The sequence below is a fragment of the Mytilus trossulus genome, chromosome 9 (genome assembly GCF_036588685.1).
Source record: "Mytilus trossulus isolate FHL-02 chromosome 9, PNRI_Mtr1.1.1.hap1, whole genome shotgun sequence".
Lineage (NCBI taxonomy): Eukaryota > Metazoa > Mollusca > Bivalvia > Mytilida > Mytilidae > Mytilus > Mytilus trossulus.
The window spans coordinates 72,907,362-72,929,230 of record NC_086381.1 but is presented as its reverse complement, the minus strand read 5'-3'; the positions used below and the strand labels follow the sequence as shown (position 1 = coordinate 72,929,230).

General features: G+C 32.2%; 2 protein-coding genes across 3 annotated transcripts in view; one reads left to right on the top strand and one right to left on the bottom strand.

Annotated features, from left to right (window-relative positions):
* Window positions 1-6,063, top strand: part of LOC134683369 (glycerol-3-phosphate phosphatase-like) — a 47,678-nt gene extending 41,615 nt beyond the window's left edge. The window contains exons 7-8 of one of the 2 annotated variants that reach the window (XM_063542635.1): window positions 509-650; window positions 4,449-6,063. In XM_063542635.1, the coding sequence (XP_063398705.1) occupies window positions 509-650; window positions 4,449-4,641 (335 nt within the window). In that variant the 3' untranslated portion in view covers window positions 4,642-6,063. Of the gene's footprint in view, window positions 1-508; window positions 651-1,232; window positions 1,427-4,448 lie in introns of those variants that run through there. The other variant, XM_063542636.1, reaches the window with a different exon arrangement.
* A 6,914-nt stretch (window positions 6,064-12,977) lies between these two features.
* On the bottom strand, window positions 12,978-21,284 carry LOC134684922 (collagen alpha-1(XXI) chain-like). Its single transcript, XM_063544240.1, has 4 exons — window positions 21,202-21,284; window positions 18,677-18,979; window positions 16,388-16,651; window positions 12,978-13,000 (listed from the first exon to the last, which is right to left on the bottom strand). Exons 1-4 carry the CDS (start codon window positions 21,263-21,265, stop codon window positions 12,978-12,980), a joined length of 654 nt encoding a protein of 217 aa, XP_063400310.1. The 5' UTR covers window positions 21,266-21,284.
* Window positions 21,285-21,869: the final 585 nt, after the last annotated feature.

The following is a 21,869-nucleotide window of genomic DNA, read 5'->3' as shown; positions in this document are numbered from 1 at the left end:
TTGCAATAATAAAAACATCGCAATAATTTCTAAATTTACAGTATTAAACTGCTTAATTCATGATGTAAATAAAGTAAAAAAAGAAAAATTACCAGCAAATGTTTACACCAGAATCAAAGCTTTTAAAATATAAACACAACTTTTGAAAACTCCAGACAATCTACATGATCTAGGGCTTAACATTAAACACTTTTCAATGTTAAAGTCTTCAAAATGTTGTTAGGTTTTGTGTCTTCTGTGTTTTTAGTCTCATTGATGCATACACCACTTATCTGATATTTAATTATCTCTGAAAATAGCATACACAGGCAGATCCAGGACCTCCCCCTCTTTTTTTTAAGGACAATTTTGGTTGATTTTATAGGAAATCATTGAAACATGACTGTAGCATGCTCCCTCTTATGGCATTCAGTGGGGACTCCCTTTTAAAAAGTTCTGAATCCGCCACTGGCATATACTTAACCTAAGCACTAACCATGCTTACCTAGAATCACTATCTTGTTATTAGGTACTGGTGCTGTAGTTGGTGCCATTAAAATACCTGCAAGAAAGGAACCAGTTGTGGTGGGAAAACCAAACTCTGTCATGTTTGACCTTCTGAAGAAAGAACATAACCTTGACCCTTCAAGATGTATGATGGTAGGAGATAGGTAAGTAGCTATAGTTGTCATAGTAACTTGATTGTTGTGCATTGCTTTCTTAAGAAAGATATAACATTATCCTTGTATGTCATGGTAGATATTGTCTAGACATGAAAGATTTGGAAAAAACTTTTTTTTTTCTCACAGAATATTTTGATTCTGGTCTTTCAAAGTTTTCTTCACACTTTCCCTAGAAGTTACACACACCACAGAACATGTTCCTATTTGGTCAGCCTCTCAATAGTAATGAATAATTATGTGTGTCAGACAAACTTCTATTTTTCAATTCTTTGTATTACCAAGGGAGTATGCTTTACATAACAACCAACCAACCAAACAACATTTATAGTTATCAAACTAGCTGTTTAATTACTGACAAATAAAACAAAAATCCTGTTGAATATAAAAGTTTTCCTACTCCTCTGTGCTGTACATCCATTGTAGATTTATCCATTGTGTAATTGAAGATCACTAGATAAATGAAATTTGGATGAAAAATGAGAAAGAGTTCAATTTAATGACTAACCCAACTACTAATCCATTTTAAAGAAGAGATGAACAGATATTTAGTGAACATACATCTGCTTTCAGTTGCCACACAGATATTCATGTGGCACAGAAGTGTGGCATGTCAAGTCTCCTTGTACTGACAGGAGTGTCTTCTTTAGAGGATGTTAAGAGATACCAAGACCAGTCTGATCCTGAGTCCAAGTTCAATATACCCAACTTTTACTGTACAGATCTGAAAGAATTTGGCAAACTGATATAAACTGAATGATTTTTTATACGACTGCAAATTTTGAAAAAAATTTCGTCGTATATTGCTATCACGTTGGCGTCGTCGTCGTCCGAATACTTTTAGTTTTCGCACTCTAACTTTAGTAAAAGTGAATAGAAATCTATGAAATTTTAACACAAGGTTTATGACCATAAAAGGAAGGTTGGTATTGATTTTGGGAGTTTTGGTCTTAACATTTTAGGAATTAGGGGCCAAAAAGGGCCCAAATAATAGATATAGGAAGATGTGGTGTGAGTGCCAATGAGACAACTCTCCATCCAAATAACAATTAAGCATTTTCTTGGTTTTCATACTATAACTTTAGTTTAAGTTAATAGAAATCTATGAAATTTTGACACAAGGTTTATGACCACAAAAGAAAGGTTGGGATTGATTTTGGGAGTTTTGGTTTCAACAGTTTAGGAATTAGGGGCCAAAAAAGGGTCCAAATAAGCTTATTCTTGGTTTTTGCACAATAACTTTAGTTTAAGTGAATAGAAATCAATGAAATTTAAACACAATGTTTATGACCACAAAAGGAAGATTGGTATTGATTTTGAGAGTTTTGGTCCCAACAGTTTAGGAATTAGGGGCCAAAAAGGGACCCAAATAAGCATTTTTCTTGGTTTTTGCACCATAACGTTAGTATAAGTAAATAGAAATCTATGAAATTTAAACACAAGGTTTATGACCATAAAAGGAAGGTTGGTATTGATTTTGATCGTTTTGGTCCCAACAGTTTAGGAAAAAGGGGCCCAAAGGGTCCAAAATTAAACTTTGTTTGATTTCATCAAAATTGAATAATTGGGGTTCTTTGATATGCCGAATCTAACTGTGTATGTAGATTCTTAACTTTTGGTCATGTTTTCAAATTGGTCTACATTAAGGTCCAAAGGGTCCAAAATTAAACTTAGTTTGATTTTGACAAAAAATGAATCGGTTGGGTTCTTTGATATGTTGAATCTAAAAATGTACTTAGATTCTTGATTATTGGCCCAGTTTTCAAGTTGGTCCAAATCTGGGTCCAAAATTAAACTTTATTTGATTTCATCAAAAATTGAATAAATAGGGTTCTTTGATATGCCAAATCTAACTGTGTATGTAGATTCTTCATTTTTGGTCCTGTTTTCAAATTGGCCTACATTAAGGTCCAAAGGGTCCAAAATTAAACTAAGTTTGATTTTAACAAAAATTAAATTCTTGGGCCTCTTTGATATGCTGAATCTAAACATGTACTTAGATTTTTGATTATGGGCCCAGTTTTCAAGTTGGTCCAAATCAGGATCTAAAATTATTATATTAAGTATTGTGCAATAGCAAGTCTTTTCAATTGCACAGTATTGTGCAATGGCAAGAAATATCTAATTTCACAATATTGTGAAATAGCAATTTTGTGTTTAATTAGAGTTATCTTTCTTTGTCCAGAATAGTAAGCAAAAAATATATAATGTGCAATAGCAAGATTTTTTTTTTAATTGAAGTTATCTTTCTTTGTCCAGAATCAACTTAAATCTTTGTTATATACAATATACAATGTATATTCACTTTTTACTACCAACTGATAAATTTAAATAATCTTTACCATTCAGTGATAACAAGCAGTTTTTTTACATCTTAATATTTTATGATGTATTTAAATGAGTAGTTATTGTTGCAAACTCCATTAGAATATTTTAATTGAGATTAGTTTTGGAATAACTAAAGGGGGATGTGATTAAAAAATTGGGTTCAATTTTTCTCATTTAAAATTTCATAAATAAAAAGAAAATTTCTTCAAACATTTTTTTGAGAGGATTAATATTCAACAGCATAGTGAATTGCTCCTATAAGAGAAAACAAAAATTTTAAGTTCATTAGAAAACATTCATTCTGTGTCAGAAATCTATGCTGTGTCTACTATTTAATCACAATCCTAATTTAGAGCTGAATCCAGCTTGAATGTTGTGTCCATACTTGCCCCAACCGTTCAGGGTTCAACCTCTGCGGTCGTATAAAGCTACGCCCTGCGGAGCATCTGGTTGTACAATGTCTTTTTATTTTCAAGTATTTTTTTTAGAGTTACTATCCTTTTTAAGCAGCTTTTTTTTACATTTTATTAATTTTTTTTAATTCTTTATATTATATTTTACTCTTATAAATGATGTTATATATAAACACTTGAGATACTTTTACTAGTTTTTCTGGTAACCTTTGTCCAACTTAGGTGATACCAGAATAAAATGATATATACTAGATAGTCAGAAAAAGCTTAATTATGTGCTAATGTATTTTGTTCTTTCTTCCCAGGGATCATATAAAACATTTAGTATACTTCATACCTCATATAAATGCAATAATTTAGTTATATTTACTTTGAAAAAAATCTTTTATTTTCTCTTCACAATTAAATTGAGGTCAAATTCAACAACAAAAAATGATATGTATAGATTATGTATGGTGCCATTATCTAATTTTGGCTCAACATAGAAGATCATCATATTTGAACAATAACTTTTGCAAGACTTTGAATAAGAAAAGAGCTTTAAACAATAATTTTGAATTCTGGAAAGTTGATCAGAGAAGTATGATGAAAACTATCCCAACTTTATGCATGGCTAAGATTCAAGTTTTATTTTACTTTCACTGCTATTTTAGAATTAAATAACTAAACTTTCTTAGCCATGCATATGTCATTTATAAGATTACTTTTCATTATACTTTCCCTATCCATTTTTCAGAGTTTCAAATTATACCAGATTCAAATGATTCCTTGTTCTTAGTGTATTGAACACTAACAATAGCCATTTAATTCAATATGTCAGGCCATCAGGCTATTTTGGGGATGTGTTCAAATTAAACAATCAGATTTGGATTAGTAAATATTTTTTTTTAACTTTCCCTGCATTCAAAAATATATCTATTGATCAGTCTGATCTTAAATATTTGAAAGAGTTTAACGGTAGATGATAGTCTGCAATATTGCAAAACAAATGCCTTATTTTACCTCCCAACTTGAGTCTGAACGATATTTGATATTTTACCATTTACAGAAGTGATACTGACATCCATATGGCCAATCTGTGTGGTATGGACTCGTTACTGGTATTCAGTGGTGATATGTCCTATGACAGATTACAGGATCTCCAGAAGTCAGCTGATACAGATGACAAGAAACTTAATATACCCAAATATTATTGTGATAAATTAGGTGATCTAGGAAGTTTTATACAACAGTTTATATAGGATTCATAGGTTTTATAATAATTTATTGTTTTTAGTGTTCAGATCAAACAACAATCACACGTACTGAATGCTCAATATATATGCATGTGAATGTAGATATATAGTCTACTTATTTTGTATTTGTCACAAACTTACCGTTTAAAATTTATATGGCAATAATTATTTGAATTGTATTGAATATATAAACTAACCTTAAAATAATTGTAAACCAGTTTTTTTTTGTAGAATTTGAATTTCACAATTTCTACGGTAAAACCAGCTTGCAGGGCTCTTTTACTTTTAACCTGTTTTCTTGTCAGTGAAACCTTTTAGATAATAAATGTGCAATGGTATATTTTGATTTTTGTGATTCTATCTTTAGAAATAATAAACCACTTGTGAAAAGGAGTAGGGGCATTAAGGCCTAGTTTTGGCCCAAGAAAATAAAATGTTTGATAACAATTTTAAATTGGCACATACTCTTTCGAAATGCATAAAGTCAAATAATTTAAATAAAATACATAAAGATTTTTATCTGATGATGTCACAATTACGTCATCATATGTACTGTTTTCCCAAAATGATGAAAAATACAGAATTTATGCAGTTTTCTATCTTTATTTCCGTTGTGGAAACATCCTGCGCAGGCGAGAAACAACAAAATAATTTCACAGAAGCTTTATTATAACTATTGGCATAGTCTCACTAAATATAAAGTTGTTTCTTGGGTGCGCACATACTTTTTTAATCTAAAATATACTTAAAATTTGATGAAAAAACAAGGAAATTCACAATTTAACAAAATATGCAAATCAGGTCATGATTTGTTGCCATGAATACTTGTTTCATGTCAAATTTGTTTTGTTTTTCTTAGTAAGTTATACCTTAGTCAAGTTTTCAGTAATTTGAAGATATGTATGATAACTTTTAAACTTGCTGCAATTTTTGGGCCAAATAAGGATCTTATTGCCCCTACTCCTTTCCCAAACATTTACTACATGTACTGATATATTTATGGTTCATAGGACAACAATAAATACATCTTTTTTGGCTTATGTTTATATATTTCAGGAATCTGAGATTTGTTTGCAATATGGCCTGTTGTTTTTATTTTGTCTGACAGACTTTAATGCTATTTTTTGATTTTATACTATAAAGAAACAGAAATTGGATGCAAAATTTATGAAACATGTGAAATGCTATTATGATTCCAAAATAATAACTCATTTTAGGATACATTACAAGTTCATTAACCCAAATTTTGAATATATAGTGATGTGGAGTTATGTTTTCTGTGCCTAAAGAATGACAAATTGTCCTTCTGGATCTCAGAAAAAAAGATATACATATTGAATACATGTGGTACACATATATTATATTATGTTTTACAATATATGATAAAATTTGATACATATTTTTTTCAATAAATATAGATAACATTTAGTTTTTTAACTGATTAATTTATCTAAAATTAACATAGTGTGCATCATAGCTGACCATGTGCATTCAATGTTTGAATGACACAATCATAAAGTTACAACATTTTATATCAATTTGTTTATCTGATGAGCAAACAATATTACAATGTCTCACCTAATTGTCAGCCTATCAATATTACAATGTCTCACCTAATTGTCAGCCTATCAATATTACAATGTCTCACCTAATTGTCAGCCTATCAATATTACAATGTCTCACCTAATTGTCAGCCTATCAATATTACAATGTCTCACCTAATTGTCAGCCTATCAATATTACAATGTCTCACCTAATTGTCAGCCTATCAATATTACAATGTCTCACCTAATTGTCAGCCTATCAATATTACAATGTCTCACCTAATTGTCAGCCTATCAATATTACAATGTCTCACCTAATTGTCAGCCTATCAATATTACAATGCCTCACCTAATTGTCAGCCTATCAATATTACAATGTCTCACCTAATTGTCAGCCTATCAATATTACAATGTCTCACCTAATTGTCAGCCTATCAATATTACAATGTCCCACCTAATTGTCAGCCTATCAATATTACAATGTCTCACCTAATTGTCAGCCTATCAATATTACAATGTCTCACCTAATTGTCAGCCTATCAATATTACAATGTCTCACCTAATTGTCAGCCTATCAATATTACAATGTCTCACCTAATTGTCAGCCTATCAATATTACAATGTCTCACCTAATTGTCAGCCTATCAATATTACAATGCCTCACCTAATTGTCAGCCTATCAATATTACAATGCCTCACCTAATTGTCAGTCTTTCAATGTTACAATGTCTCACCTAATTGTCAGCCTATCAATATTACAATGCCTCACCTAATTGTCAGCCTATCAATGTTACAATGTCTCACCTAATTGTCAGCCTATCAATATTATAATGTCTCACCTAATTGTCAGCCTATCAATATTACAATACCTCACCTAATTGTCAGCCTATCAATATTACAATGCCTCACCTAATTGTCAGCCTATCAATATTACAATGTCTCACCTAATTGTCAGTCTTTCAATATTACAATGCATCACCTAATTGTCAGCCTATCAATATTACAATGTCTCACCTAATTGTTAGCCTATCAATATTACAATGCCTCACCTAATTGTCAGCCTATCAATATTACAATGCCTCACCTAATTGTCAGCCTATCAATATTACAATGCCTCACCTAATTGTCAGCCTATCAATATTACAATGCCTCACCTAATTGTCAGCCTATCAATATTACAATGCCTCACCTAATTGTCAGCCTATCAATATTACTGATTCTATTGAAACATACATCTCATGTGATTTTAGAGCAAATACATTTTGTGATTCCGAGATGCCATCTGTAATAATGATTTTAATTATACCAGTTTTTATAATTTATATGAACTTAAAACCACCTCATGATGTATTTGTCCTAAAATATTCATCAATTAAAATTGATTTCTAAATTTTATACCAGATAATTGCAATCAGCAGAATTTTCCTTTACAACAAGTACATTAAGAATTCGACTAAAGACAACAACTGTCATGACTTTTAACTTAAAACAGGTACATGAGGTAACTTATTATTAGGTTTGTACTAACATGAGCAACATATCAAGCAGGATCTGCTCACCCTTCATGAGCACCTGAGATCAGCCCTAGTTATTAGTGTAGGTCATGTTGCTCAGTTTTTAAAAAGTTTGGAACTATTGTTATAGGCATCAGCCACCTAAATAAAATGTAGCACATGTTAGCTACTTAATCTTAAATTGTATACACACTGAAATTAAGTTCCCAGTTTCTCATGTTGCTGTGCATATGTAAATTTGAACTGTGGAAAATTTGGATTACATCTTTCAATTCATTCAAGTATGTGTTTCTTTAAGTTTTGTCCATTTGCCGGCGGCTATTGTCATTTTGGTTGAGCCTGCAACTTTTGCAAGGGTCTTATGAGCGTCCGATAATTTTCACTAGACCTCGAGCTCATGTCATGGATTAGTGAACAAGGCTATGTTTTTGTGGTTAAGACCATATCTCAGATACTATAAGCAATAGGTCTCCTATATTTGGTGGTTATAGTTACCTTTATGTATTTAGGTATATTTTTCTAATACTGTATGCTATATGTCTACTATATTAAGTGTATGGAATGATTGTAATGTGTACATGTCCATCTGGAAGTTTTCATCTTACCTTGACATAACTTTCATGGTTCAGTGGTTAAAGTAAAGTTTTTGTGTTGTTTTAATACTGTGAATATGCAATAGATCAACAATATTTGGTGTACATAAAAATGAGACCAAGGTCAAATAAAACATACCAGACTGACATATCCACCGTAAAATACTTTCATTGCTCAATGTTTTTGGTCTGTTTTTCTAATACTATGTGACTAGGTCAACTATAGTTGGTTTATCGAATGGTTTTAAGGTGTCTATGTCTGGCAATTATCATCTGACCATGACCTCATTTTCATGGTTCATTGGTCAATCTTAAGTTTTCCTTGTTTAGTTTGTTTCTTAGACACTATATGCAAAAGGTCAACTATTATATATAAACATTTAACTTGATTGTAAGGTATCATTGCATATGTCTGTCTGGCAGCATTCATCGGACCTTTGCCTCATTTTCATGGATCATTGGTCGATTTTAAGTTTTCATAGTTTAGTTTGATTCTTCGATGTGCAATACATGTAGGTCAACTATATTAAAAGCATATTTGTCAATTGAATGATTGTTAGGTATACATGTATTTCCAGTGCGGTTTATCTGACATTGACCTCATTTTCTTGGATAATTTTAAACTGATGTGATAGTTGTAGTAAAGCTTTATATTTAGGATTATTAACATAATATAAATGGTTGATGAAGAAGGCGAGATATTTCAACATGTGCGCTCTTGTTTTATGGTCAATGATCCCCGAACTAAGCGGTCACAAACATGGAAAACCCTTCCTCTTTGCATCTTTTATGTCAGGAGCTAGTGATTCGTTGGTTGATGTCTACCATATTTATTTCTCCTTTTTTGTTTGAACATAAATCAGGCCGTTAGTTTTTTCTGATGAATAATTTCCCATGTTATCATGCCAGGTTTTTTTTTATAGCTTACTACACGGAAAATTTATACCATATATATTTTGCGACCTGTAGTGCTTTACATCCCTGCCAATTGGCAGATGGACAGTTTTCTAACTGGTAATCATACAACACCTCTTCATTCTTATATAAATAAAACGAAAGGTGTACCCATTGAAAAGAAATATAAGTCCTGATTTTACCTCATGTCTTCTAGTGACAAACATGCTGATTTCAAGTTATGCTTTATCGGTATCCTTTTTAACTGGTGTATACCATGGACCTATGTTACTAATATTGTGGCTTAAGGACGAAAGAAAAGACAAACCGTAATATTTAAAATATTAAACAGAAATAGATTCCTTTCTAAATGGGTTATCTCGTGTGAACATTTTGTTCTCTTTTAAATATATTCACTACATATAATTTACAGATACAATTGAGAGGTTGATATGAAGTCTGTCTTCTGTTGAAAATAGAATTTTCATGGATTTCTTTAGATATGCACAGGAGGGTTGTCGTATTTATGAAGTATACATCACATTTACTCGCATTCATTTGATAAAGATACCTGTTCACAAAACACATGCTACAAGTTATATTTTGAGTAAAAGATATATGCTTGTATAACACACCTATGAATAAGTCTAAAATTGCATCTGAGGAAGATGAACGTTACCTTTAAAATCATGGCCAATTAATTTTGTACCAGTCATCCAATGTATATTATACTTTAACAATCATAAAAAGTATCTGAAGCATGACGTAAAAATATGAAAGCTGTATGCAAATGTAAAAGAGTGGCGTAAGGACATTCGAACGCACAAGTCAAACATAAACAGACAACACCATGGAAAAGATGAATAGACAAACAATAGTACAACACAACAACATAGAAAACTTACGTTTGAGTTGCATAAACCTTACCAAAACACGGGGATGCCAGATGCTCTGGAAGCGTAAGCAGATCCTTCTCCACACGTGTGACTGTTGTGTGGCTCATGTAAGTGCAAACCTGGTAGGTCATATTCGGATAATAGGGGGGATTGTTGACACGACTATCATCTTTGAAACGGACATTCCATAACGGTCAACCAACTCGTGATGACGTCCGTAAAATTATGAAGGGAAGCTGAAGTCATGTATTTTACTGTAAAATCTTGTTTTCAATAGTATGTCAGTTTTAGTTGTAGGTAAATGTATCAAGGTAATTTTTGTTACAATTCAATATCCATATAACAGTCAACATAAGAGTTTTATCAAATTCACAGACATAAATTCAATGTATTAGCTTATATCAATGTGTATAAAACGATGTATGGTACACGCGTCATAAGACAGAAAACTTATCACACAAAACACTAGGGAAGACATGGATGGGGCATTATTATGGTTTAGATCAATGATTAAGCACAACTAACATATACCGGTAATAGGCTCCTAATCACAATGCGTTTGCTAGTCTTTGGTCAGGATGGGTTGTAAAATATTCATGCAAACAAATATAGTTATGGAGCACCCGAGATCACCCCAAGTTTTTGGTAGCGTTCGTGTGCTTAGTTTTTATTTTTCTAAGTTGTGTTTTGTGCACAAATGGTTGATTGTTTGTCATTTTCCTTTTTAGCGATGTTGTTGTCAGTTTATTTTCGTTTTAAGAGTTTGAATGTCCTTCTGGTATCTTTCGCCCCTCTTTTGAATGTACAAGAATGATATCAGTTGATACTCTAAAAAGTGAAAACTCTATTTTGGAAATGCAACGCCAAACAAACAAATGATGTTATCATTATCAACGGACAATGATAAAATGAAATACAATAATAATCAATCCAAATTTTCATGATTTCAGTTTTATTCCACAGTTACACTATATAAGATCTCTTGATGCAGTGAGTGTGGTGCCTATAATAAATAAGAAAATATAAAAGTATTTCTGTAGCAAATAGATTAATGCAAAATAAATGAAATACAAAAGTTATGTGAAACTACAACATTTAAGAGTTTCTTAGTATTTAAAGGTCATGATTATTTTAACCTTTTTTCATTTGTGCAGAAAGTAACCGAGGAGACATATACCAAACATTTTTGTATGACGACTATTACTTACCGTATTTCATAATGGACAATACAGTAAGATCCACTAGAATAGTGATAAGGATAACATTCAGGAACACCTTATTTCAAAATGGATTTTTGGTAAAGTTGGTGTCCTTAATTCTTAGTTTTCAGTGTTGACTATTGTTTGTCGTTTCGTTCTTTTCCTTAAGCAATAGTGTTATCCGTTTCCTCCTTACACCTTTTTGGTTTCCTTTTAATATCATTTTTCTTGCTTTCAATCACAATGGAAGGAGTATGATTTTTTTTTAAATATTTCAGACTATTTATTTCTCAGTCCGCGAGACAAGTCTGAGATATTATAATTAAAAACTTCCAGAGAAAACTTTATTTTTTCACTACGTCAGCAGATGTTGAGAAGAAACGTTGTCTGTAAACAATGAAGGTATGTTTAGATATAGACTTCATTGTTCAAGTATATACTACATTAATTTATTAATAAAGAGACGACGGGTGCTTAGTTTTTGGTTGTTTTTGTTTTCTAAATAGTGATATTGCCATCCATTGGTTCCATTTTAATTTGAATAACTTTCTCAATTGTTTCGCTCGTTTGGAATCTTAGGAATATATTACCTTAGCCGTATTTGGCACAACTTTTTGGAATTTTGGATCCTCAATGCTCTTCAACTTCTTACTTGTTTGGCTTTATAAATATTTTGATATGAGCGTCACTGATGAGTCTTATGTAGACGAAACGCGCGTCTGGCGTACTAAATTATAATCCTGGTACCTTTGATAACTATTGTAGTAATTTTAATGTTATATTCTAATTAAGATTTTCTTTACAGCAGTAAAACAGGTCATCAATATGTTAAAACTTTGATGTTGTTTTGTAACACAAATAGTAACTTATTGAGGTAGTATGATTCTAAAAGCAGGTTATTTGATGAAATCTTGATTTAGAATGCTCATAATTATATTGATAACGTTCGTTGTTATCGTTCCGTGTTTTTTTTTCATTATGAAATTTATAGTTCACACTTTCATTATAGTTTTCCTTTATTGAAATCAAATACAAATCAACGTGGGTATTACAAATAATCGAATTTCTTTTGCACCTTACAAAATGTTGTATACCTCGATGTACTATCACCGTGAGCGTATGCAGACATGACTTCTATATTACCAAGTTCTCTAACACATCTTACTTGCAACCAAAATTGTTGTACATGTTTATACTGAATTGTTTGTTTTTATATTAGTCGCATCTGGTTTTATTACTATTTAGTATTTTCATACCTGTTGGTGACCTTCTGCTGTTGTTTTTTCTATGGTCGGGACATTCCCCATTTCCATTCTCAATTTTATCAGTTTAATAAAGTGAAGTATTTTTTTTCTGAGAATTGTGATTTATTCTATATTATTATAACATATCTAAGTACTTTTTGTCATTTCATGAATTGACTTTAGGTACAATACTCAATCCACTCAGAATATTTTTTTTGTAATGTTTCACTTAAATGCATGAAATTTTAACAAATGAGAATACTAGTACCAACTAGATTGGGCTGAATTACCACTTACACTATGAGATACTATTCACCACCCACACTATGAGGTACTACTAACCACACATACAATGAGATTCTACTCACCAACCACATTATGAGATACTACTCACCCACTACAAGATGATAAACAAATAATCACCCACAATATGACCTATGACTCACCATCCTTTTCTTTTATCCCTGTCCTGGGCTACTCACTACAAACAAAAACACAAAATGTTATAAGAGCATATCTTTGTATTACAAGAAGTGGACTCAATCGCTCAATGAAATATTTGGAAAGGTAAATCTCTTTATTGGACTGTTTACACAATTTTTTATTGAACTTTATTACAAATGTCTTTTTGAACCGTTTAAAACTAGTTTGATGTTTCTCATTTAAGCTAGGTTCACACTGCCGATCAGACTTTCTAGCACAATCCCGATTAAAAACGATTCAGCGATCGGAAGCCTGGTCCGACTCGGTCGACAAGCTTGCTCGGGTTGGTGTACCTTGCTCGTCATCGATCTTACTTTCTACCCCAGAGATTTTGACACGCACTATTCCAGTAAGAATCGAGAAGGTAGTCACTCGAGAAGCTGATATCAGTAATTCGTCGAGTAGCGATTGATATGATCGAGAAAGGATCCTATAAGGATGCGTTTGATCGGAATACAAATATTTTACGATCAGTACAAGATCATCTCGACCTTTGCTTGACAAATATCCGACCTTTTCTCGATAAATGTCATCTTGAGTGATCTGTTTTTCAGATTAACTCGTCCAATTCTCGATCGATTCACGATCACTGCGGCTTCTATTATTTTTTTTCCTGGAACAACTCGACCAATACCCCATCTCTACTCGACAAAATTAGATAACTTTTTTTTTTTTTTTTTTTTTACTTTACTCGGTTATGTTATACACAAGTATTCATGCCTCCTTCAAGGTCCTGTTAAAGGGTGTGCAGTTTCATGATTCTTAAATTTCAAATCCCAATTAACCACTGTTTAATTTCTTTTATCTAAAATGCATTTCTCTTGTGCATTTTTAGTGTGTTTTATTTACATTTCCATATTTTTTAAAATCATTTTAGATTATTTAATATTTGCTTCTGGAGATCTGAATTACTCTTCTAAAATTTTGATTCTAAAAAATAATTGCATGGTTATGCCTACTCGAGTATATGTAAAAGAGGACTAACAAATTTATAAATAATCCGGCAGCGTGAGAGAAATGTCTGATGGAAGAGGTTATAATGTTGTTTTTTTTTTAATTATACCAAGAATTCAACAAAGATACTTGATAGGCGTATTTGTATACTCTCTGTAACGATTATTAAATTAACAAAACCAAAAGTGACTGCATCTCTTAAGTTAGAGATTCTTTGTAATAATAACGCTGGTTATTTTTTTTTCAGTATTTATTTTGCATTATTGCCTAAATTATTCAAAACCGAAATCGGATCCAATTACATGTTGAAGCGGAATATCCATTCGTCCACTTTTCTACAAATAATCGTGAACTTTTAGAAATGTAAGCTATTTTTTTTCCCACTTCTTCTGTATTAACGATTAACTACTATCTTTTATTTCAATTCAATAAAGAACGAAATATCGATGTTTCAACCGATTCTATTTTACTCGAATAAAGTTGAAGCTGTTAATTTTCTCCTTGATAATATTTATGTATGTTTCGACATAGTTTATCGACAGGTTATAGGCATCCCCATGGGCACTGATCGTCCCCCTTCAATATCAGACTTGTTTTTGTTATATTACGAATCACAGTTTATGACCAAACTCAGTGAAGACCCGTCGAAATTGCATTTAATTGATAAATTCAACAACACTTACCGTTATCTTGATGCTATTTTGCGTTAAATAATCAAGAATTTTCTCAAACTACATTGTACTAATGAAATTTACCCCAAGGAACTTACTTTAAAAAAAATCAAATTGATACGATAATAACTGTTCCTTCCTCGATCTAGATATATTGAATTTAAAAGGGAAACTCCCCAATAAAATTTACGACAAAAGGGACGATTTTTCGTTCCCTGTTGTTAATTTTCCATTTTTAGACGGTGATGTTCCTTTGGCACCATCTTACGGTGTTTATATTTCACAGCTCGTTCGATATGCCCGTGTCTGTTGTGACGTTTTTGATTTTAACGAACGCAATCTATGTATTACTGGTAAATTATTAAACCAGTGATATCGTTTCCATAAATTACTTAAAACCTTGAATAAGTTTTTCCATAGATATGAAGATTTGGTTTTGAGATTTGGTTGTACCTACAGATAACTTATTTCAAACGGGATAGCACATCCTCATTTTTACGGAAATGTTGTTGACCGTGCTCGGAATTTTATAAATGATCCTTGTAAACTTTTCGTTCCTTTAAATAAACTTATTCTAAAAGGTTAGCAATTCAACACTGTAACAAGATCATTGAATATTGTTTTTATTGGTATAAATATTGATTTTGTTATCAGTAAATTGAAAGCAAACTAAATATTACTAGTATGTTTTATATATATATTCACACATTCATGGATCTACAATCTGTCGATACCTGTAACTTGGCATTGTACAAGGTCATGTTTTTCTCTGACGGTTAATGACATCTTTAAACTAAATCCATTGAATGTTGGATGTGTACGGATTGATAGTTTAGTTTTAGATGCATGATTTTTTTATTAGTTGTTAGTGGTTTTGAACTAGCTGTCAGATAACTTCGAGTACTCTCAGATCTGTTCCTAGTGTCTTTTTGTTGTCGGGATGTACAAGTACCCGGTCACGTCCACTTGTATTTTGTCCATCTGATGAGTTAAACCTTTTTTTACTAATTTTTCTAGTTCATTCTTATGTTGTACTGTTATACCACTGTCCTAGGTTAGGGGAGGGTTGGGATCCCGCAAACATGTTTAATTCCGCCACATTATTTATGTATATAGATATAGGAAGATGTGGTGTGAGTGCCAATGAGACAACTCTCCATCCAAATAACAATTTAAAAATTAAACCATTATAGGTTAAAGTACGGCCTTCAACACGGAGCCTTGGCTCACACCGAACAACAAGCTATAAAGGGCCCCAAAATTACTAGTGTAAAACCATTCAAACGGGAAAGCCAACGGTCTAATCCCAAGTCAGAAACCTGTAATTCAGTGGTTGTCGTTTGTTTATGTGTTACATATTTGTTTTTCGTTCATTTTTTTATATATAATTAAGGCCGTTTGTTTTCTCGTTTAAATTGTTTTACATTGTCATGTCGGGGCCTTTTATAGCGGACTATGCGGTATGGGCTTTGCTCCTTGTTGAAGGCCGTACGGTGACCTATAGTTTTTAATGCCTGTGTCAATTTTTGTCTCTTATGGACAGTTGTCTCATTGGCAACCATACCACATCTTCTTTTTTATATACCTTATGTACTATTATAAGTCTGTTTGTCTTTTTTAATTTTTGAGCCATGGTGTTGATAGTTTATTTTTAATCTATGAGTTTGATTGTCCCTCTGGTATATTTCGTCCCTCTAGATCTTTTATACAGATAAGACTTAACTTTTAAGCAAAAATGTAAAGAAATAAAATGACTGTACCTTGCAAAATCTTTTGTGCAATGCGTTTTCTGAACGATTTTTTTGTCAATGCAGCAAAATTTGCTGCAGCGAAACGAAGACCTATATCATCTTCTATGCACTCGATCTCTTCTTCGTTAATTCTATTTCCAATAGGAATGGAAATAATTATGCAACCTTCACCCTCGTCACGTAATCTTCGAGCTGCGATACAAGTACGTTTTTGGTTGTCAGACCCACCATCAGTCATAACAAGAGCGATGTTTTGTATCCTTGGTCTATCTCCTGAAAAATGATAGTTTAAAATGCATATTATTGAAACACCAACTTATTTTCGCGACTTTCGCAAGTAGAAAAATAACGCTAATATTAATCGTGGCAAATATGAAAATCTTGGATCTTTCGTTATTAAACTACATCAAGTCAATTGAAAATCTCGAAATTGAATATTCGCGAAATGAACTAGAAAGGGTAAAATGCGAAATAAAGTATCAGCAAAAAAAATAATTGGTTTATACTTTGTAAATACGACAAAAAAATATACTTAATGAATAAATAATGTTATCAAAGGGGCATAAGCTACGGGATATAAATTTTTTTTTTTTTTTGTATAATCATTAATCAAAGTGAAAAAAACTAATTCGCTTTAAAAAGCCAGTTTGGTCCAATCTTTTCGAAAAAGGCTCAGAATCATCACCGATGAATTATTTATTAGCAAGTGAATAATCCGTATTCATGTGACCTTTAATATAATTCCTTGGCTAGAGATGGGTTACGCAAGAATTAGGCATGATGAGTTAAGCCTTTTTCAACTGTAATTTTATAGTTCATGCTTATGTTGTACTGTTATACTACTGTCACAGGTTAGGGGGAGGGTTGGGATCCCGATAACATGTTTAACCCCGCCACATTATTTGTGTATGTGCCTGTCCCAACTCAGGAGCCTGTAATTCAGTGGTTGTCGTTTGTTTATGTGTTACATATTTGTTTTTCGTTATTTTTGTTTACATAAATAAGGCCGCTAGTTTTCTCGTTTAAATTGTTTTACTTTGTCTTATCGGAGCCTTTCATAGCTGACTATGCAGTTTGGTCTTTGCTCATTGTTGAAGGCCGTACGGTGACCTATAGTTGTTAATGTCTGTGTCATTTTGGTCTCTTGTGGACAGTTGTCTCATTGCAATCATACCACATCTTCTTTTTTATATTGTAAATTGTTTATTTAAGACTTTTTTTCGGTATGTCACATTTGGGAAGAGAGGACGAGATTTTTGTTTCGACATTAATAATATGTGAACAGTTATTCCAAAACGATCAACCAACTCGATGGCGTCCGTAAAACTTACGAAGAGATGATTTTAACTTCACCACTTGGAACTCTTGATTAAGATGTTGTGAGTAGCAACCCTCTATCTAGAAATCCTGATAGTAAAGTACGAACCCTTAGAAACTAAGAAACTAAGAAACTAAGCAAAATGTCAATGCTCAACATAAATTAACGAAGGACTTCTAGTATGTAATAATATTCCAGCTGCATACCTCAATTGAACTGATTGAAAGATTATGTCTGCACCTTATGAAAATTAAGGACAATGCAGTCTGTTAGGGGTTTAGTTCCATGTCATCATGAATTATAAGAGCTGAATATAACCCGTATCACGTCAACAACTGGTTTTAGAACAAATGTGTTAATTTCCGATGCAAAGAACCTATGAGTGAATAAATATTATCATAGTTCAAAAATGCCATCTTAACGTAGGGTTCGTGTTGCTTAGTACTTAGTTTTCTATGTTCTGTCTTGTGTACTATCATTTTTTCTGTTTGTCTTTTTACTTTTTTGCCATGCTGTTGTCAGTTTATTTTCTATGTATGAGTTTCATTGTCCCCCTGGTATCTTTCGACTCTCATTTAATGACTTGATTACGGTATCATCTGTACAGTAAAATTTAATCATTACATTAGTTGCAATGGATTACATTGATTTCCCAGTTAAAAAAAACCGATAATATCACATGTGAAATAAACGTGGTTATTTCACTCTCTGACGTCATACAACAATAGACGTTGATAACGGCGTATCAAAACAAATTGTGAATGCGTACACAATAGATATAGTTCCTTAAATGTTTTATATTAATTTCTTTAAAAAAGCCATTTGTCAATGTAATAAAAAGAATAACTAATTAAAAAATTCATATATCGAAAAATATTCAACTCGTGAACGAACAACACTGATAATTAGCATAAATGAATTAATATGTTGTTCTGTCACTCTATTTGAATTCTTCGATTAGTTATTCTATGATGACTTGCCATTCTCTTTTGTAAAACTGCTCTCTCTGGCGTGATCTAGTGCAAGATATGTTTTTGTTCCACCACTGCCATACGGGATCCGTTTGATATAAAATTTAAGAAGTTGTATCAAATTATATCTTTTCAACTTTATTTCTGTTCTGAAACCTGTTGAAAATACATCAACGCCGACTTGTGTGTCTCTCTTTCCGATCTTGAATTGACCTGCTAAATTTGCTGCAGTGTTTTTCATAATTGTGAAATTAGCCTCTCCAATACTACCTGACGTGTCAAGAATAAACAAGACATCTGCTTGTGTCTCAACTTAAAAGAGAAAGTAAAATATTAATTTTCACGAACGCTATCATTACTATCAAATCGATTATCGTCTTTCTAAATGGGGTAAAGACTGAAAAAAACATTACACAAAGGCTCGTGAAATTTATGATATGTTCAATACTTTGCACGATGTGAGTACAACAAAAATATTAATAGCTGTTCTGCATATACATGCGACTAAAATAGTTTATAGTAACTGTATTGGATTAGATTTTCATTTTATCTTTTTATATATGATCTGCACTAAGTCAGTATTTTTTTTTTATAAACTAACAGTTTTACCTATTTTCATTATTTCTTTATACATCATTTTGTTGCTAGTATTTATTATGAAAGGCAACATTTGTCTATGTGGTACTCAAATATAGCATAATGAATCTTTGTCTTTCCATAATATGATTTTGATATTACGAAATCGTGTTTTGATAAAACTGAATATAAAATAGTCATTGAAGACCTATTGATGACCTTCTGCTGTTGCCTGTTCTATGGTCGGGTTGTTGTCTCTTTGACATATTCCCCATTTCCATTCTCAATTTTATTGTTGACAATGTAATGGAATTTGATGCGACTGTCATAAAAGTCAGAGGTTTAGCTAGCAATAAAACCTGGTTCAATCCACCATTTTCTACATTAGAGAATGCCTGTACCAAGTCAGGAATATGACAGTTGTTATCCAATTCATTTGATGTGTTTGGACTTTTGATTTTGGATTTTCCCTTTTGAATTTTCCTCGGAGTTCAGTATTTTTGTGTTTTTACTTTTATTAGTAAATGATATTTAGATATACGTAACATGATAGGGTTTCCTATTGACTTTATGTGGTTTTATCATTACTTGATATTTTTGTGGGTTAACGTAATGTAGTTGTTTTATATCATGATGTGGTTTTAATATTTGTTATTGACAAATTGACAATTATTTAAATGGTTTAAAGTTGGCGGTTTTTTTATGTGTTCCAATGATTGATATGGTTATCACATTACTTGATGAGTTTAATCAGGCACAAAAGTGCAACACAACAACATAAGAAGAAACTGTAAAAATCATTTGCAATTGGCTTAACCCAATAGATCGGTATCACTGGACAATATAAATCCATCAAAATCCAGGGGGAGATCCCAGGTGCTCCGGAAGGGTAAGCAGATCCTGCTCAATTTGTGATCCCGGTCATGTTATTAATGAAAGTAATAACCCACTGAGATGGTCTTATTCAGTAGGTCACACTCTGATTGTTTTTTTTTTATGAAATCCTTTATTAGTTTCAGATATTAAAATAAGATCATCTGCAAATAAAAGAGTTAATATTCAAAGAACCTTATGGTACTGGATTTGAATTTCTTTTATCTTACTCGTTGATTACATCTTTAAAAAAAAAGAAGAAATACTAGTAATGTCAGACTGGTTTTACCCCTCTTGAAATATTATAACATTTAGAAAATTGACTTTTATATTTAATTGAAGATTCTATTTTATAGTATCGCTCTTTTATATCACTGACAAGTATTTCAAAATTTCTAAACAAAGCGCCATGGGGTGGTGATGTGGGTGTGGGTGAGGGTGAGGGTGTGGGTGTGGGTGAGGGTGAGGGTGTGGGTGTGGGTGATAAGTTGTATAAAACTTGGGCATGTATACAGTTAGCAAATGTACCAGGATTATAATTTAGTACGCCAGACGCGCGTTTTGTCACATAAGAATCATCAGTGACGCTCAGATCAAAATAGTTTTAAAAGCCAAACAAATACAAAGTTGAAGAGCATTTAGGACCAAAACTTCCAAAACAAAAATTGTGCTAAATACGGCTAAGGTAATCTATTCCTGGGATAAGAAAATCCTTAATTTTTCGAAAAATTAAAAGTTTTGTAACATGAAATTTATAAAAATGACCATTTAATAGAAATCCATGTCAACACCGAAGCGTGACTACTGGACTGGTGATACCCTCAAGGACGAAACGTCCGCCAGCAGTGGCATCGACTCAGTGGTGTAAATAGTTATCAAAGGTACCAGGATTATAATTTAGTACACCAGACGCGCGTTTCATCTACATACGACTTATCAGTGTCGCTCAGACCAAAATAGTTAAAAAGCCAAACAAATACAAAGTTGAAGAGCATTTAGGACCAAAAATTCCAAAACAAAATGTGCTAATTACGGCTAAGGTAATCTATTCCTGGGATAAGAAAATCACTTTGTGTTATACTTACGTAATTGCAGACTCGGTTTGACCACTAGTAACAAACAAATCAAGTTTGCTATCAATATCCTCATGATCACGAGTTATTACACTGCAATATAAGAAAATCCCAGTAATTGTCAAGTATGCATGTGTACTGAATTACCCGGCGGAACCATCTCTCAACATTCAATGCCGTTATTGGTTTGACCAAGTTGTGAGTTTATCAAAAAATGCCATAGGTCGAAAAAATACCAACAAATAATGACTAAAAAGAAAAAAAAACACCTTTTATTTAAGTTTCCAAATATGAAGATTTCAAAATCAATCGGCAAAATTTACTTTTTGACTGTTGTATTAGACGAACTTTGATCCACATCTGAATTTTTAGGCTTACAAGATTTTAACGTATTTTGCATCCAAACATTTGGACTTAAGCAAAGCTGTAAACCTAATGATTGCTATTGCAGAAACTCGTGAAGCGCAAGCAAAATTGAGTAATCGGCTTCATTGTTTCATTCAATAAAGCTTTTATCAGAACATAATAATCGTAGGTACATATTCTACCTTTTAAGTAATGAACTTATACCAGGCATGGGGCGATTTACATTGCAATGTAATACATTATAGTACAATTACTTTGACAAAAGCATGCATTAAACAACAATAACATGCATTTACCAAAGTTAAGCATTATAT

Coding starts and splice junctions, on each gene's coding strand:
- LOC134684922 (XM_063544240.1), bottom strand. CDS start 21,265: ATGAGGATATTGATAGCAAACTTGATTTGTTTGTTACTAGTGGTCAAA. Junction 18,980..21,201: donor CAAACCGAGTCTGCAATTAC/GTAAGTATAACA, acceptor TTCTCTTTTAAG/TTGAGACACAAGCAGATGTC. Junction 16,652..18,676: donor CAGTTTTACAAAAGAGAATG/GCAAGTCATCAT, acceptor ATCATTTTTCAG/GAGATAGACCAAGGATACAA.